This window comes from Asterias amurensis, chromosome 9 (genome assembly GCF_032118995.1).
Source record: "Asterias amurensis chromosome 9, ASM3211899v1".
NCBI lineage: Eukaryota > Metazoa > Echinodermata > Asteroidea > Forcipulatida > Asteriidae > Asterias > Asterias amurensis.
In genome coordinates this window covers 6388877-6409265 of record NC_092656.1, presented here as the reverse complement: position 1 = coordinate 6409265, position 20389 = coordinate 6388877, and the positions used below count along the sequence as shown (strand labels likewise).

Below are 20389 nucleotides of genomic sequence, written 5' to 3'. Positions count from 1 at the left end.
AAGATCATTTCATGGCATTCTGCAGACATCATCAAGGCAAACTGTTGTACAACACTCATTATTATCGTCTTCTTTCATACCCTATTGAACATATTGAATGTTAAACCAAAAGGACCTATGGTATACATGCAAAAAACAGCTAATGGCCTGACGATTCGTTTTCACCCCAGCAGGGTCTTTCTCAAAGGCAAAAATGCATTTAAAAAAAAGAAATTGTATTCTGGGACTTCAAGCCACGTGTGACTTTGAGCCACTTGATTGTATCCCCATCAAGGTCCCTGGTTGCCTTATGGTGGTCTGAAGTCAGGGCAGTCATGAATGATGTGGCTGATGGTTTGTGAGCTGCCACACTGTCACAAATTTCAGCAGGCAGCTCCCATTTTATCTTAGAATATACAGACAATGATATCCTATACTCACTCTGAATTATAAAGAAAACACATTTACACAGAAACTTCCAATGCCACATACAAGAAGCAACACTTCTGATCTTTGGCAAAGTAAACATCAAAACTAAGAATACATTCAAGTGTGTCCGTTGAATTTGAGGTCAGAAAATCTCTACAGTTTCTAAGCTACGGATCTAGATAACTGTATGTAGACAATGTAGCTGCACGTGGATTGGTAAACAACGTGAAAGCCAACCTTTCAACAACAGAACACATGGAGTTAAGTCCAGTTTTGTGCACACTCAACTACTGAAATGCGTCGTCAGGCACAAACGAGTTTCAACACTTCTGGTTTTCAAATCTAGAAATTAAAACAAGTCAAGCGCAACCACCTCTAAGTATAAAGTTCTGAATGTCTTTTGTTCAAGTAAGGTTTCTGCTGAAAATTCACATCTATTGAATGTTCGACAAAGAAGAACATAAGTAGTGTGTGTTTATTTATCCCTTATGCTTTGAGGTATTGAATGGTAATGGCAGACGCCTACAAGGTCAAGTTTAAAAAGCTTAAATATCCGTTTCACACAAGAATTAATAGTTCAAAATTCATTTGATAACGCTTGCATTTACCATTCAATAAAAGGTTTATGAAATGAAACAAGTATTTGGCTCAATTTTTGTTATGCAAGTTTGCCCCAAACAAGGCTAAAAAGCCACTCTTGGTATTAGGGGCTACAAGACGAAAAGTATTCAAGATGAAAATAGCTCAGGGAAGCAAAAGGGATGAGATGTTAATCCTCAAGACTTTAAGTCCAGATTGTAAAATGGAGGGGAAAATGCACTACAGTGAGAGGCTTTCCAAAGAGATGCAGTACCTGTAATAAAGCTGTTGAAATTGCTCTTTGATCCCCATCTCTCCAAAGCAACAACAAATCAAAACATGTCGACACTGAATGACCAGTCAGTGCTCTAGATACTTCAATAAAACCCAAAGTAGACACAATCCTCAGCAGTCTCAAGAGATGAAAGATCAAATAATGGAAAGGTGAATGTCTTGTATCGGGTCACAGTCATTGACCATTTACAGATGTATTTTATGAATTTCAAAATGGGACGATCCAATTCTTTCCTACATAACTCTAGAGCTTTACTGAGGCTGGGAAGAAAATAGTCGGGTACCTCTTTTGATTTATGAGAATCACTGTTAACAGGCATATTATTGCATACTAGGTGAAAAACAAAATGGCTGAATAATATTAAAATTTGTCAATGGGGGAACCTCACTTAATAGGGAGAAGAAGGAGCGTTGACCACATAAATATTTTGTAGGCACATAAAACAGTCTATACTAAACAGATTTAAGAGCCAAATAAAAAGGGTACAGTGTACAAATTTGCACAGTTGTGACCTGGGGGTTGTTGACATTCAACTTGAAGTCTTTCGGATAACCAAGGCCATGAAAAAAAACCAAAATAAAACCGGTCCTATTTGTCGAGAGGTGTCAGGCCATTTTTTCAAGATTGATGCTCAAACGTACACAAGCGTATGGGTGTTTTTATTAGGAGGGAGAATAATTTCAACAGGCCTTAGGACAAACCTGTGTTAAATTGAGCAAAGGGAAACAGTTCAGGAGGTGTTTTTTTTCACAGAGCTCAGGAAAGTACCGAGTACACAGTGCTAACACACATCAGTGTATATGGGTAAACCAAAATTAACTTTTCTTTATCCCATGGCCGATTTCCATCTATTAAACAATTTAAAGTCATTGAGCAAAGGGAAACAGTTCAGGAGGTGTTTTTTTTCACAGAGCTCAGGAAAGTACCGAGTACACAGTGCTAACACACATCAGTGTATATGGGTAAACCAAAATTAACTTTTCTTTATCCCATGGCCGATTTCCATCTATTAAACAATTTAAAGTCATTGGATAAATTCCTCTTTACTGTAAAAAGCTGCGAGACTTCCAATTTCTTTTCAATATTTAGCATTTTGCACTGTATGCTATTGCAGGTTATTTACGGTGCAAGCCTACAGCCATTTACCATCATAGGTCTGTCCTAAATTTAGGCACTCAACTATATAGACACTGTACAAACATCTAAATGAAACACAAACTGAACGTTTTATTTTCAATGCAAACAACTGATTCAATTATGTTCGTGCAGGTTCTTTGCAGACTTTTTTCTTTTAAGTCAACAAATGTTGTGCATTGTTATTATAATGAAGTCAAGTTTGTGCTTGATAGCCGTGTAAATAAAGGCAGTACTAATAGACTCAAAGTCGTTTGTGACATGGTGACTGTTGTAAGAAATTTCATAATAAATGTAAAATTAAGAAGGATTTGAAACTTTGATTGGTGGAAGTATTTACTACGAGAGGTTTGTTCGTAACACAATGTGAATATCTCTTTGGAGTAGTGGTGGGTGTAAAATGTAAAAATCTTTTCAAATTAGTTTTGCCAATGTCAAATGTTTTTTCTTAAATGGATATTTTCTCTTAAAGAGGTGGAGTCCCTCTTAAAATTAATGGCAACAAAAACTTAGTTAGTTAGAAGTAAACAGCATTTTAAGAATCATTTCACTTTGAAGTAATGTGGTTATGGAAAAGAAATCACTTTTTATCCCCCAAAATTTGAATCTGAGCAGTGTTACTGACAGTAACATTGCTCAGATTGTGTATTTCAATTACTGATTATTCTTCCTGCATGGTCATAATTGCTCCAGATTTCCGACGATATCTAAACAAATGTGACCACCTTTTGAAATTAAATTTTAGGTGTAAGTTTTGTTATATAGGATAAAGCAATCACCTGGTTTCAAAATCCAAAGGTTTATAGGCTCCCTTTCAGCTTTCAGATGTTTTCCTTTACTTTGTGCATAACTTGTGGCAAGTTTTTTTGTATTTTATATACTTTAAGTATTACATCTTAAAAAAAGTAAACAGCTCTGAGCTGAAGTGTGCGCCACACAAATTTGATGTTAAAATTTATTAATTTGTGAAACCCGATAAAAATGACAGCAAATGATGAGATGTGCATTCGATAACTCTTCCTTCATAAATCGTCCCATCTACGTGTTGTTAATTAAAGTGAAGGCTATGGTCAGATCAGTGATTATAAAACTATCCAATGACAAAGTTTGTCCTCAAGCTAAAGGGCTGAAGTAATTATATCTAGGAACTGGTAGTTGAGGATAAAATGAATATCACAGATGAGGAATGTTATATCAGGGTTGCTCTAAGATGCAGAGGAATGTTTGAGTTAGGAAACAATGTTATGTACTCTTATACTTAGTACACCCAAGCTATGTCATATTAAAAAAAATAGTCACACACAAATATGTTCCTAGAATAAACTGACATAATTGAAAGTGAAATTATGTTCCCTGCAAAAATGTTCAGTGTGCCACTTTAAAGGGTGGGCATAACATTGGTTATTACTACAAAATAATGTCATACAAAAATATATTCCTAGAATATACCGACATAAATGAAAGTGAAATTATGTTCCCTGCAAAAATGTTTAGTATGCCACTTCAAAGGGTGGGCTTGAACATTGGTTATTAATACAAAACATAATCACAGATTCTTCCTTATGGTCATAGTGGGAAACTCCCTTTGAAACATGTTTGTACTGTTTGAAGTGCAACCAACCGATTGAGCTTAAACTGTTGAAGGTTTTTTATAACACCTGTATGTTGGGTCACGTCAAGTGTGGATACTGGTCTATGACAATAACCAACATGACACACATGTTTTAAACAACAGAATTAGCCCAATATGAGATGCCTAATTAGACTCGACAACTGGGGGTCAACAGTGTCAGGCATAAAATGAAAGAAAATGGGAATATTTTATGGAGTACAAGGGATGACCTACAGTACACATACATGGTCTAGGCTCGAGTATCACAAATTTCCAGATTTTTCCCAAGGGCAAAAACAAATTGGAAAATAGACTAAACTGGAGAATATGTGCCTGCATTGTGCATTTGATTTTCAGTGTCTACAACTCAAGACTACGTGTTTTTACTATCTGGGGGTGTAACCACAAAAAAAAATCCCACCCCCCCAAAAAACAAAACTTTATTTTCTTGTCAGGCTACAGTACTTTTGAGATTCCTCAGTTCTGCAATCAGAAATGTATCAAAAAACGTAAATCCATGTTCATCTGTAGTAGATTATCACTCTCAATCCATCCTTTACATTCACAACCTCTAATCCTTAATCCACTATTCACTTTCAAACTGTACTTTTAATCTCTTTATCTTCCGGTAATCTCTGGTATCCCTTTATCTTCCGGTAATCTCTGGTATCCCCTATTCCCTACTCCAATGGATCTACAGTTCTTCTAATAGCATACTTTAGGCAGTCAACGAGACTTTACAAATTGGGGTTTTTACTGGGTTTGTAAGGAGGTGGGTATTCACAATGAAGGCATGCCACAATGCATGAGTTGTACAACCATGGTACAACGTGTCTGGGATACACAGCTTGGGATCTTACAAGATGTCAATTGAAAGACGAACCTCCTAGGTAGGGTGACTATCCTTTTCGTTATCACCCATTCTCCCCTTCAACCGAGCTGCAGTTCTTTCAACTGCATACTTAGGCAGTCAACGAGACTTTACAAATTGGGGTTTTTACTGGGTATGTAAGGAGGTGGGTATTCACAATGAAGGCATGCCACAATGCATGAGTTGTACAACCATGGTACAACGTGTCTGGGATACACAGCTTGGGATATTACAAGATGTCAATTGAAAGACGACAGTAAACTGAAAATCCTTTTTCTCCACGCCCCCCCCCCACCACCCCCGGACAAAAAAAGACAACTGCTCCTTTCTATATGTAATAGCAGCAGTCCTTACTCCACGGTAATTTGTAAACAACCCCTTCATAAGCACTAAATTAAGAAAAATTTTAAAACAAAATGGTCTCTGGTTTCTATATAAAAAATAAAAAAAAATAAAAAAACTCAGTAAATTTGGAAGCCAGATATAAAATTCCTTTTTTTTTTGTATTTTGGATACCATCATGTAAAAGATGCAATTATTTCCCTGGCTGTACAGCAGTTACAGATTCAATGGCTTCAGACTGGCACCCGGAAAAACAACCTTAGTGTTATCCTCATTGAAACTTGGTATTAGATGTCATGAGACATCATGGTGGCAGATGATGACACCAATCCAAGCTGTCTTAGCTTGATGACATACAAGATTTGATTCTAGGTTAGTAAGGTTAAGTGTCGTCCATGTATCCTTAGAAAAGGATATTTAGAATATTTAGAAAAGGTGTATTTCGTATGAAGAATCTACTTGAGGCAGCTTGCTTAATTATGGACAGTTTTTATTTTGAAATCTTAATTTACAGACCAAAAATTATTCAAAGTGTATTTTTGACAACAAAAACTCCCCAAAACTTAACTTTCAATATAAGTGTGGAAAAAAATCTGACGCTAGACCGATTCCATCTTTAGTCATCCATTAAATTGTTTTCAGTAATGCTCTACCTATTCCTTAATAACTCAGCTGGTTTGTATATTTCCAAATATCAACTACCACAATGACAGTGTTCTAACTGTTAGTTTTACACTAATCTGAAACATAATATGTCACACTTCAATGCTTTTAACCAACAATTGTAATCATGTCCGATTGCACAAAACATTGAAGGTAGTAATACTAATGGATATTGAAATAGATTTAACTAAGCATTTCATTGCTGCACAATCATGCAACCTTTTGCTGAGAAAGATCAACTTAAAATTTCAACACAGCACAAACAATTTCTCATCCATCTTGCAAAATATAAACACTAAAATACCAACAATCACATAAATACCAGGCTTGCTCCACGTGTCCATCCATCTATATCACAGACTCACCAACACAGAAAACAACACCGCACAAACAAATTCTCACCCGTCTTGTTAAAAAAAAAAAAAAAAAAAAAACATTTCAAAAATACCAACAGTCAAATTATACCAATTTCTTACTCTCCAATTCACAGACTCACCAAACCCTGGCTAGAAATGCAACCAACACAGAAAACAACACTGCACAAACAAATTCCCATCCATCTTGTTAAAATAAAAAAACATTTCAAAAATACCAACAGTCAAATTATATCAATCTCTTACTCTACGCTTCCATCCAATTCACAGACTCACCAAACCCCAGGCTACAGAAATTCAACCAACACAGAGAAACCAACCCACACTTGAAGGATGCAGAACGTGGTACCTCACCTAGTATGAGCATGGAGCTCCACGGTATGAGCGTCAAGAGAAATACAATCCCAAGTCGTTAGGCGGGACACCATACCCCCCTCCTGCCTCCAGATTCTGACCTCCAAACAACAACAAATCTTCCCAGCAGAAATACAGCGATCCTGAAGTGCTCCAGAGAGAAATTTTACCAAACGGTTTGACTGGACAGAATGACTACTCAGCAGAGTGTGCTGTCAATTGTAAAGTCAGGCAATCTAGGTGTGACAAATAAGGTTTGTTTGCTTCCTGCCTGCTCTGCTCTCTCTCTCTCTCTCTCTCTCTCTCTCTCTCTCTCTCTCTCTCTCTCACCGTGTGGCGTCGTCGTTGTCAGTAGAGAGGACAGTCCGAACTCCAGAGTCTCTCCACCTACCCTCCCCAATGAACAGCATCAATAGGTTTAATCAGGTCGGCCAACTGGAAACTAAATGATGTTTCCTCAGGCATGAAGTCATTCTTAAAGGCCACACAGTGTGGGGATTTTGTTTTTTACGCTGGTTGTGATTGTGACAAAGCAATTGTGAGGGCCTTTTCAATGTTTAACAAAATGAAAATTTAGCCGAGCTCAAATTAATCTTTGTTCAATCTATCGGGTCAAAGAGTGTGTTTTGCTGGTAATATCATTTCATTTTATTTATGGGATATTTCTGTATTGAAACTAAACAATGTAAAGCATTGGGTTAAATGATGGCACAGAGAAATAACTTTGAAAAGTGTGTTTGTTATAAAACTATACGCTTTTTTGTTTCATCCTTTTTTATAACTATATTTCCAAACGATGACCAACAAATATTCTCAATCCAAAGATTAACTCTGTCTTAATGAATTTCTTCAGATGTAATGCAGACAGTTATACTTAAAGGCAAAGTTTAACTTTGTTTTTTGGAACTGTTTGATCGTTTAAAGACACTGGACACTATTGGTAATTGTCAAAGACTAGCCTTCACAGTTGGTGTATCTGAACATATGCATAAAATAACAAACCTGTGAAAATTTGAACTCAATCGGTCATCGAACTTGCGAGATAATAATGAAAGGAAAAAACACCCTTGTCACCACACGAAGTTGTGTATGTTTAGATGGTTGATTTCGAGACCTCAAGTTCTAAATCTGAGGTCTCGAAATCAAGTTCGTGGAAAATTACTTCTTTCTCGAAAACCATAGCACTTCAGAGGGAGCCGTTTCTCACAATGTTTTATACCATCAACCTCTCCCCATTACTCGTCACCAAGAAAGGTTTTATGCCAATAATTATTTTGAGTAATTACCAATAGTGTCCACTGCCTTTAAATTCTATATAAATGTTGATATCCAAATAAAAACCACGGTGGCCTATTCCTACTTTCATGATAAAACTGACCCATGAAAATTTAAATTCAAATGGTGGAAGCGTTTTTGAAATTTCACTGAAAATCTGGAGCGGTTATGTTCAAGCAGGAATAATCTGTAATTGTAATAGACACTCTGAGAAACCTTTCATGCAGAAACTTTTCTCAGATTGGAATGCTTTTGAATCCCTTCACTAAAACAACATTCCTTTGAAGGAATGTTATACATCATCAACAGCTGAATTGCTTCTTACCAAGTAAGTTTTTATGGTCACTAGTTTTTGGAGTAACAACCAAAGGTATACTGTTCCTTTAAAAACAAAAGAGGAGAGTGGGCGTAAATTTGTCTTTCAAATCGTTTAAAAGTAGAGAAATGAAATCTACTCTTAAAAAACAAAACCAAAACCAAACATGTTGTCTTTATCCCTTTAAAGGAACACATTGCCTTGGATCGGACGAGTTGGTCTATAAAAAGCGTTTGTAACCGTTTTTTTTTATAAATTGCATATGGTTGGAAAGATGTTTTAAAAGTAGAATACAGTGATCCACACAAACATGCCTCGAAATTGCGTGGTTTTCCTGTTAATGTGCGAACTAACAACACGGTTGGCCATTTACGCGAGTCAAAATTTTGACTCCCATAAATGGCCGACCGTGTTAGTCGACGAGGTAAAACGAGGCATGTTTGTGTGGATCATTGTATTCTACTTTTAAAACATCTTTCCAACCATACGCATTTTATAAAAAATGGTTACAAATGCTTTTCATAGACCACCTCGTCCGATCCAAGGCAACGTTTTCCTTTAACAAGATAAAAATTCTGTTAAATAGAAACTGTCATAAGTCACGGAATAATTCAATTACAATCAGTACTAGCAGCAAGAAAAAACTTTCCATGTGGAAAATCAATGATTAAATGTAAAATGCAAATTCAAAAGTTCACTTGTGAGAAAGTGCACCTGTAAGAAAGTGGATTCTATGACCAAAATAAAAAATCAGTGGGTAAAGAATTCCTAATCACATTACAATTATATGTTTATAGAAGGTCAAATTAAATTCTGTTACTGATTATGAATTTGCTGTCAGACAATAAAAAATAGAAGAGTTTTCAGTGCCATTTTGAGTCAAATGTATGTGACTATAAAAATAACACACCAATTTTTATGGACATCTCAAAGCACTTGTTATTTTACAGCAGGTATAATGAGCTACTTTGAAATGTGTGTGTGAAATCAGACATATTTAATCATTTTTTAGAAAAGTGCATTTTCATGATTTTTTTGTTTGCATGGAGATAAATCCCTACATTATTAATCTTGCGACACAGTTTCTACTTATAATAAAACAAGTGGCGATGCAAAGATGTTAAAAATTTGAACCTACCACTATGTAACTCGTATTAATCTTAATTGCTAAGCAAAGTTTGGAAATCAGGAAAAAGCACAGACAATTAATCACGAGCCTGTGTCTTACAACTTAAGTAAACAAAAATAAATAATTATCACCGGGCACAGGAAAGTACTGAGTACACACACAATGTAAGGTTAAAACCAAATAATAATCCTGATCCCCAAGCATGTTTCACATCAAACAGACAATTTTTAGTGCAGTGGACACTACTGGTAATTACTAAAAATAATTATTAACGTACAACCTTACTTGGTGATGAGTAATGGAAAGAGGTTGATGGTATAAAACATTGTGAGAAACGGCTCCCTCTGAAGTGACATAGTTTTCGAGAAAGAAGTAATTTTCCACGAATTTGATTTCGAGACCTCAGATTTAGAAATTGAGGTCTCGAAATCAACCATCTAAAAGTACACAACTTCGTGTGACAGGGGTGTTTTTTCTTTCATTATTATCCCGCAACTGTGACGACCAAATGTTCACAGATTAGTTACTTTATGCATATCTTGAGAAACACAAACTGTGAAGGATAGTCTTTGACAATTACCAATAGTGTCCACAGGCTTTAAGTCGTCGCAAATGAAAGATTTTGATTGAAAAATATATCTGAAACATTAACAAGTTTTGCAAAGATTTACTACCCTAACCTTCCAATGACTAAACTCAGTCACTCAAAATATTCATCAAAGCCATGTATATGAATTCTGATATCTAATAGACAGAAATATATTCACATGATGCATATATTTGACCCGAATCCACCGAGCCAAGAAAAATTCACCCCGTTTTTCCGTTGATATAAAAAAACATATTCCCTTAAATGTGATTGAATTTCCAGCTGCCTTTTAAGATTTCCATCTTGAATAATTATTAATAAAAAAATAAAATCTCTGCACGCCTGACCTGCGGTGAAGAGGGAAAATTAATTCTGCGCCCTGGTTTTTTTCAAAGGTAGCTTTGCCTTAAAGGTAGGGCTCATGTTTGTGTTTGGCTTGTGCGTGTGCGGGGTTTTCCAGTTAATTAATTTGATATCAAATTTGTAGCGCTAATGAAAAACAGGAAATGGTGCCTGAGTTTGCAGACAAATCTGCTATCCATACTTTATGGTTGAATAGTTGAATATATTTCACAAGAAGTTGAAGAAGAAGAAGAAAAACAGGAGGCTTTTAATACTGAAACCTTAACATTTGTATTTCATAATAAATTAGAATAGTGAAGAACCTATTTGTCCTTAGGAAATGTTTTAAAATACATCAATTTTGTTTACACGCTTTTGTAAGGCACATTTTCGAAAAACAACTGATTCTACTTGACACCAATTTGTGTAAAATAACAAAATTTAAAGAAAAGTAGAACAAGAAAAACCCCATATTTCCTCAGAAAATTGTACTTTGTGACTTCTTTTCAATTGTACCTATTATTTTCTGAGTTAATATTGTTAGAAAAATGAAACTTAATTTCCAAAAACCTTATTGATATTAAGTTAATGAACCAAATTAATAAGTTTTAAGATATGAGATAAAATCTTGCGCGAGAAAGTGGTCTAAGAAAACCCCCCAATAATTTCCCAAAAAACTCTCCTCCCAAATGCTACTGATGTTTCTTGAAATAAGTTTTAAACCCTTATTTTAAGGAGTCAGTTTAAATAGATATATACATTCAAAACTTTAAAAAGAAATTGGACCTTACCTTTATCTCCAGTACTCCCTCATCCGGGTCGTCTTTTCCTTCAATACTTGTATCCAGTGAGTCCCCAACAGAGGGTGGAGGTGGGATTGATGGAAGAGGTGGCGGTAGCTCATCTTCATCATCAGTTTCATTCATCCGACTGACAGGGCTTTGAGTGGACATCCTCGGAGGTGAAACAGCTGGAAGGGGAGGGGGTGAACTTGCTGGAAGAGCGGGCATGTCCTTCTCCACTTGAGCAGTGACTGGCAATTTGGGAGGCGGGGTTTGACTAAAGTTCTGTGAAGATTTCATCACAGTTGGCTCAGTGTCTGAGTTATTTGATGAGTTTTGTTGTTCTAAAGTTTCTCCAAGAACTGGACTTCTCAGAGCTGCTGTTGCACCTAGCATTGCGATTTTAAGAGTTGGGTTTTCCACAATCTTTTCTTTCATTGTCGTCTGCTTCGCATTCACCGTGGGACTTAGTTTGCTTTCATTTTTTTGTGGGTCAAGCCTCGGGAGTGGCTTTGGTGCCAATGGCTTTATAGCTATTGTTTGTTTACTGTCAAGATTTGAAGCCATCTTGAGAGGTTTTACTTGTTGGTGAGAATTACTTTCTTTTGTTTCTGGACTGTTCACTTCATTCGGACTCTCTTTATCCCATGGGAATTTCAATCTCGTTCGGGCTGTCCCTGCAGTCCCTGCCGGGTTAGTCTTTGTTGATAACAGAACAGGCATTGATTTGGGGCTGATTGGGGAGGATCCAATCTTCGGCAAACTACTGTGAGTGGGGTTCAACCCACTTGTTGAGGCAGACAGCTTCTTGGGGACTGAGAGTCCTTTTAATTTTGAGGTTCCAATGGGTTTAGGGCCAACATTGTCAAGTATTGATGGTTTCTTTGGAAAGGAGCTCATTCTAAGTGGCGGAACAACTGAATTCTTTTCAGGAGATAGGAGAGTTTTTGGTTTAGTAAGAAGGGACATAGGAACAGGTTTTTCAGAGAGGGGAAGAACGTCAGCTTCTTTGACAGGTAGTGATTTTTCTGAAGATGCTGTCGCTGAATTAACTACATCTGAGCTCAAACCAAGACTAGGTTTTGATGACACCTCAACCTCTTCTGAAACAGGCTTATTGACGATGTCCTTCTTTAGACCAAGTTCTCCAGCTAAAAGCTTCACCTTAGTAGGTCTTGGCTTCGGGACCGGTTGCATTTCCTTAATCAACGGTGACTTCTTCACCTCAGTTACAACTGGACTTGGTGGCAATGTGTTGACTTCAGGTTTTGTCTCCACTTCCTCAGAGTGTTTTGGCGTGATCAAGTCCTCCACGGGGCAAGGAGACGGTCTCGATAAAACATCTGCTCCTTTTGGGGTGGAACTTTTTGGATGAAAGGAAGCGTCCAATGGTTGGCTTGGTGATGTCATTGATACAGGGTTGCTAGCCAGAACTGGCGATAATGTCTTGTCAAACATGGCTCTCTCTGATGGTTTATGAGCATTATGAGGTGGAGTTGTCGGAGGAAGAGGAGGTGGGCTACCTGGAAGGGGAGGAGGGCCATCTTCATCATCATCTGCGCTGTTGTCAATTTTTGGAAGCACATCACTTGTCTTTTCAATGGAAACAATCTTTTGCTCTGGTGAGTCTAAGTCTTGAGTAGATAATGATATAGTTGGGCCTTCTTTCTCGATAGTAGTTGGAGTTGTTTCCAGTTTATCTTCATGATCCTCTTGTATCAGTGCCACTGGAGATTTGGGCGATGCTAGTGGGGTACGGCGTTTAAGGACGGGGCCAAATATGGATGCCCGCTCTTGAACGCTGCTTGGAGTTACCGGCTCATCTTCATCCGATGTCAGAGGTTTGGGAGAAATGCTTGGCTTTGGAGTTGATGAAATCAAATCAGGTTTAGTCATATCTCCTGACTCAAGCTTAATGTGGATTGGTCTTCTAGTAGCTGTCTTCATCTTGTCATTGGGATTCGAGATTTCTTCAGCTGGAACGACTGCTACTTCAGCAGATTTTTCTAATGGCTGGTCGGCACTGAGCTTTAGTAGTGTGGGCGAGGGGGCAGGGGAGCTTCCAGCACTTGGACATTTGGAAATTTGTTCAGGTGACTCATGACCATCTGGTGGTAACCTTGGGGATAGCGGCGTGCCTGTCTCACTACCTGAAGAATCTGACTTGTCTAATTTGTGCGGACGTGCAGAGACAGGGCTTTCCTTTTGGGCTTTAACAAGTGACTCATCAGGACAATTCTCCGGATGTTTTTTAGTTTCTTCAGCCTGTACTTCAGGTAAGGGGGAACTTTCTAAGGTTGATTTGGCTAGGTCTGTTTTTGTTGAGGTCTTTTGCACTGAGTTTCCAGCTTTGTGCCGATTCTTACGGACGTGGCTGGGTACGATTTCATCATCGCTAGAATCTTGGTCAAAGTTGAAATCAAAGTTGACCTTAATTACTTTCTTGCCCTTGATGGCGCTATCATCTACTGAATGACCCCTCTGGAATAATCGGAGTTGTGAGGTGTTGTTGGAATTACTGTTGGTCGTGTTCAGGTTGGAGAGTCTCTCAGGCTCCTTGAGGCGACTCTGGAATGGTGTCAGAGGCTCATTCCCAGGAAGAGGAGTTACTGCCTGGAAGTCCTCATCGGAACCCTGCTCCGATGCATCGCTCAAGTTGAGTGAAGATGACGACTCGCTGGTAACACGCTCTCTTGGTAACTCCCCTGTAATGATTGGCTGGTGTTCCTTTTCCGGGGAGGAGCAAGTGCTGGAGTCGTCTCCAAACCCAGTGGGTGGTCTCATCAACAAAGAAGGTTCCCTCCGTGGGGAACTTGATGTTGGTGCTTGGAGGATGTCCGGGTGCCTTGATCCATTTTCAGGGTCTTCTAAGATTATTTCCATGCTATTTTCCATTAATGAATCGTCCGTGTTGTCCATGACGGACGCAAAGATGTCTTCAACTGCAGAACTCAAGTCACTGGAATCATTAAGAGTGTCCTTCGATTTTTGATCTTCTCCATCAGCAATGACGTCTTGCTGACTGGCCGGTGGCGATAATGGGGTCTTATATTTATCTGGGTTTATTGTGAGAGCGCTTGGCGACTTTAAAGGCAATGTGAGTGGGCGGAATGGGGATAGAGATCGTTGATTCAACTTCAGTTTTAGGCTGTCGGAGTCTTTTGGGGAATGTACGCCTGTTCTTGCTTTAGCAACAGGAATGGATGAAAGTGTCTTAGGTTTTGCTAGTAGAGGTAGACCCTTCCCTGTTGTCTTAACGGAGGAAGGTTCACTTGCTGCTGCCTTCTTTGATAAAAACATGGACCTTGTCAGGTTTGAGCGCAGCTGACCATTTTCCCTCGGACTCATCTCTGCATCGCTTTCCTCCTTGGAAGATCCGACGCTAGCATCTTGGGCAAATTCCAAGATGAACTCCTTAGGGGGGCTACTGGATGGTAATGGAGGAGGTGCACCATCTTCCACGTCGCTGTCGAGCATTTCATACGGCCGACTATTATCATGAGAAACGGAATCTACCATTGGAGGAGGAGGGGTGAACACAGGTGTATCATTCCTCAAGATGACCTCATCCTCTACGAGCCCTGCCACTCTTGGATGCCCGAGAACTTCCGGTGAGATGTCCGTCTCAGGTTGCGTAGAAACGTCAGATGCAACAGCCATCTGTATTGAATCTTGGACGGGTGTTATCCTCTCATCATCTTCAGCAGCTTCATCTCTCATCTCCTCCTCCTCCTCCTCCCCTGAGAAAAGGAGATCGTCGATATCAGTGATGGGAGGGTCGCTTGTATCCATGACCTCTTGCTCTTCTAAATCTAGCCTCTTATTCTCATCGTTTTGATTGTTCAACTTTGCTCCTTGATCCGTTTGGTCCTCTAGATTGAATTTTGGAAGTGGCATGGAGTATCGATGCACCAAGACACTTGGCTCTTCTTCTTCCTCATCAGTGAGTTCGGTGTCCAGCATCAGTAGGTCTCCTATATCATCATCACCATCATCTTCATCTTCTGATGATTCATCGGGATACATGGAATGATTTTGGTTGGCGAGACACATCTGTTTTGGCTTCTCATCAAAAGCTTCTGGAGTTTTTTCGTTCTCAACAGATCTCTTTGATATCTTTGACTCCACATTATCATGGTTGTCTAATTGTCCAGATTCACTCTCCACCGAGGAATCCACCGAGGAATCATCCGAATGTTGCGCTGCTGGGGAGTCTTTGTTATATGTCTCGATAGTTTTCCATAGTTCTTGCGTCCTGTAGTCCAATGTTATGCCATTCCTCTTCTCAGCATCAGAAGTGTTCACAAGTCTCTCTGCCTTCATTAAGACAGGGTTGGGATCACTTTGCTCGATCAGATCCCAACACTCACTCTCAGACCGTGGACTCAGGTTTGGTTGCTGCGTGTTTTCATTATCATTCTCCATTTGCTCTTCTGGGGCTGTGGTTTGCTCACGAGGAGAAAAATCTGGAGTTAGCCTAGCAACGACTACCTCAATGTTCAGCGGAAGCTCAGAGAGCAGCTTGACTGTCTCTGCGTAAGTCATAACCTGAAGAATACTTCCATCTACGCCCAGGATGGTATCGCCGACACAGAGACCACGTTCTCCGCCCGTAGCTCGTTCAGCGGCTCCACCAGGGATGACATTCTTCACAGAGACTCCCTGGATGGTGCTGTTAGGCCCCTTAGTGTGCTGAATATTTAAACCCATGCCGAGCCTCTCTCCCGGGCTTCGATGAATCTGTAACACATCAATCTGCTTGTCGGGAGCTAAACTCTTGAAGCAACTTTTGTCGCTTTCGTCATCATCCGACTTCTCATCTTTCTCTTCGCTGATGTCGCTGTCCTGGCAAGAATGGAGGTATGCTTCGTACTCGTTGGCTAGGTCTGACCCTGCCCGACCTTTCCGCCTAGAGAGGTCGGGTCGCCGACCTGGTCGACCTGCACCTCGTGTGGGAACCATCTCCATAGAGCCATCGGTCTCTCTCTCCATACTACTGTTCAATTCACTCTCGGAACCGGATTTATACGACTGACCGTCCATCGAGGACGTAGAAGACGACGATAACGATGAAAACTTCTCACTTTTCAGGGGTTCGAATTTCTCCCTCGATAAGTTCATTGTTTGGATGGTTGCCATGGCAAGTTCACTGACGGTTGGTGAGATGATGTTATTGTTCCTCGGAAGGTTGTTGTTGATGGGCGGGGAAAGGTGGGTGGAGGAAACAGTTGTGCTGCGGATAACTGGTTCAACTGGATCTGAAGTAATTGGCACTGAATCGTCAATTGCGAACTCTTCATTCTGTCAACACAAACAAAAAAACCAAAAAACATTGTCACTTAAAAATAGTCTACTAAACTAAATCTATAATGTGATCAAATAATCTGCTTGCAAACATTATTTGTAAGTACAGAAAATAAAAGGAACACAATTACCAGTATAGGAATAAACAAAGAAAACAAAATAAACAAAGAGAAAGTATACACTTATGTCCATACAATATACCAAAATAACACAAAAATTTCAAGCGCACACGGGAGCCCTTTAAGATTGTTTGCCTTTGAAATTTCCATGAATTTCAATAAAGTTTAGGCAAAACGCCAGACCTTTCTTCCACCAGGAAAGTCTGTTGTAGTACAGAGCTACTTAAGCACAAAAAGCATAAAAATACACTTAACAGAATAAGGTTACCATCCAAAATAGGATTCCACATGTACTATTTGTGACTGGTTTCCTGTTTATTTTTGTTCAGCAGAAAATTTCTAAGCAACATTTGCTGGTTAAGCAGCCCTATGAATGTGTGTTCCAGATGATGAAACTTGTACAAATTAAGTTTCCATTTTTTGTGAACTTTAGGAAATGTAGTCTTTTAAGAAACTTCCCATTCTTTCCTGGAAGCTATCTTGGCTTTCCATCAGCTATCCATGTTCTTAAGGACACTGGACATGCACTATTGGTAATTGTCAAAGACCAGTTTTCTCACTCTGTGTACCTCAACATCGGTCGTCGAAGTTGCGAGATAATAATGACAGAAAAAACACACTTGTCACATGAAGTTGTTTGCTTTCAGATGCTTGATTTCGAGACCTCAAATTCTAAATCCAAGGTTTAGAAATCAAATTCGTGAGAATTACTTTATTTCAGAGGGAGCCGTTTCTCACAATGTTTTATACTATCAACATCTCCCCATTATTACTTGTTACCAAGCAAGGTTTTATGCTAATAGTTATTTTGAGTAATTACCAATAGTATCCAATGCCTTTAAGATAGAAATCGGGATGTAAACTATCAACTCTGTAATTTACTCCAACCATAAATCTTCCTGAGAAAAAAATTAATAAAAAAACAATAGAATCTGCCGATTCATACTGTTCTGTCAATACTGTCTTTCAATTCAATATAACCCAAAGCTAATGGCGTAGTTAAAATAAAAACCCACACTTATCAACATATCAGATTGACATTCAAATCAAAACAATTATACTCTATCATCATACGGCAGCGCAAGGAAATGACCAATTTCTAGAACAATAAGGGTGGTTAGTGTCACAAGGGAGGCTAAACCGCAAGACAAACACCCACAGGCACGGGGGTCGGTGCTACCCAGGGGAGAGATTACAAACAGAGTGACGTCAACCCGGGGTAAGTTGTTAAAGACGAGCCCCCCAAAAAAGGTTAAGGAGACCGAAGGGATGAGACAGCTAGGAATGAAAAAAAAAACAGATGGTTGCAATTTCAAGCATTGTCAGTTTTAGGGGCAATAACAATTGATGTGATAAGAATAGGGTCAGACTAGCGGCAGAGGTATTGATGCATAGGCTATAAGAAACAGCTTGAGAGGAAGGCTATTACTAACAGCTTGAGAGGAAGACTACAGAACGAGAAAGGTCAGTGACACTTAAAATGATATCAACATCAATTGACACTGCAGAATCATTACTTCACAGTATTGAGGAGGCTTCCAATTGTGTCGGGCTTCATCTAAACACAGGAAAAACGAAGACTCTCCTCGTGAATATTCCTCCAACATCCAGTATACAGACTCTTGATGGTACGAAACTTAAAACTGTTTCAGATTTCAAATACCTCGGTTCGTCACTACCTGACTCATTCCAAGATTTCAAATGCAGGAAAGCGCAAGCATGGTCAGCATGTAACCAATTAGATAAGATCTGGAAATCTGATCTTGACAGAGCTATCAAAATCAAGTTCTTCAGGGCCTGTGTTGAAAGCATCTTGCTATATGGAGCCGAAACATGGACAACAACACAAAAAATGAATGATCGCATCAACGGTTGCTACACTCAACTGCTGCGTAGAGTTCTCAACATCCACTGGCGGGACCATACTACAAACAGGGAGGTTTATGGCAATCTACCACCACTTTCCGAGACCATAATGCAGAGACGTCTCCAGTTTGCTGGCCACTGTTTGCGAACAGCGGATCAACCTATATCACATCTGGTCTTCTGGAATCCTCCTGGCGGACATCCAAATCGCGGCAGGAGGAAAATGAGCTACTCTGACACCATCACCCGAGACACAAATCTCAATCAAAACGAGACTCAACAACTCATGAGGGACAAAGCAACCTGGCACCACTTCATCAAAGCTGCTTCTGCTATTCCGTCTAAGGACGACGGATGATGATGAGTAAGATGGTTCTTAGAATCAATGGGTTAGTCTTACATACAAGGAGTTGGGGCAAAAATGTTTTTTTGTCTGATGTGAATATCTTTTTTTTTTTGAGGCACTAAGGAATTTTCTTCCAAACAGAATAATTTCATAAAGTGATTAATACATTTGCTCAACAATTTACAGTGTGATTTTGAAACTTGGATTTAGTTATATTCTAGTACTCAAACAGCAGTGTTAAAGATAAACAACAACAGTGTTTCTGAACAGCAGCATTGATTGAAGTAGTTCATATTTTGGTTATCACATTATTTGAATTGAAGAAAACTGAGACATTATCAGCCATAACCAGAAATAAAGTGGGGGGGGGGGGAGTAAAAAAAAAAAAAAAAAAAATGGGAATAAACAGAATAATATTGGGCACAGTCTACAATTTTTACAAATATATAACCATATAGCAGCAAGGAATTGGAAAAAGGGGGGGGGGGGGGAGAATTGAGTTGATGCAATTTATTGTTAAGCAAAAGTAAAGTAACCACCATCAACTATAGTAAAATCAAAAAATTATTTGTAATAGCACATGATAGGAGTGACATGAAAAGTCTATTACATACAAGAAGTTATGCCATATAGGTAGTTCTAACCGATGTGAGCTAGGAAATCAGGCACAAAATTTAAATGTTCTGCAACATACTGACAAGCCTCCCATCTGAATTGCAACTTTGGGCTTCATGTCTTTGTTTTAGGACGAGCACACTTGATGAATGTAATAGACTTCAGAGAAAAAAACATATAAAAGAGCTGCAATTTGACGTTAGCGGCCATCTTTACGGGCAAATTGGCACACACAGACGGGCATTTTGCGCAAGATTGCGTGGAGCACGTGCACATTTCACATAACTCATTGCAAGACTGGTCAGTGAACAATGCCGCTGCAGTAATAATTTGAGCGCATGATGCGCCTGCAAGCCAAAAAGCAATTTACCCGTAAAGATGGCGTCCATTGGGAATTATCAATAATAACTGTAATTACAAAGCGCCAAACTGCCAAAGGATACAAGGCGCTGAAGAAAAAACGGAAACCAAGACACTACAAAGACGCTATCGATCAGCTACAGACTAGGGGAAAAGACCTACCCTTGAGGCCCAACGGACACGTTTGATTCTCTGTTAGTATGATCATGGTGGTTTGATCACAAGCAAATGATGAAAGATGGAAAGAGAGAGGGGAAAGATGAGGCGTGAAACTATGTTAGTAAGAAAATATGAATTTAAACCAGAGTTTCTGACTTCAGTTATAGGTTCAGCAGTATGAGATGCATGGCATTTGTAATGAATAAAGACTATGGCCCTTTTTCGAAACCATGGCTTCGGCTTTGGATTCGGCATCAGGCTCCGTTCTCTCGACTGAAGCCTTGAGCATGTACGCAAAGCACCTGCAATTGTCAAAACAACCGTGTGACCAAGCTAGCCTGAGCCGACTCTTGAGCCAAAGCCATGGATTCGAAAAGGGCGTATGAGTGATACAAACCATTAAAAAAATAAATTATAATTTGATTAAAATTGACTATTCTGAATAGCCCCTAAATTATGTCATTTGAACTTAACCCTAAGCCCCCCCCCCAATGGAACACATGCCACCAACGGCACCAACAATTGAATAAAACATGTACATCTAAAAGACTACAG

The 20389-nt window shown here is 39.1% G+C and overlaps 1 protein-coding gene across 3 annotated transcripts in view; it reads right to left on the bottom strand.

Moving 5' to 3' along the window:
* The window catches only part of LOC139941522 (uncharacterized), a 103612-nt gene that overhangs the window by 11091 nt on the left and 72132 nt on the right, over window positions 1-20389 (bottom strand). For all 3 annotated transcript variants that reach the window (XM_071938060.1, XM_071938059.1, XM_071938061.1), the window contains one exon: window positions 11075-16366. In XM_071938060.1, coding sequence (XP_071794161.1) covers window positions 11075-16366 — 5292 coding nt within the window. The remainder of the gene's footprint in view (window positions 1-11074; window positions 16367-20389) is intronic.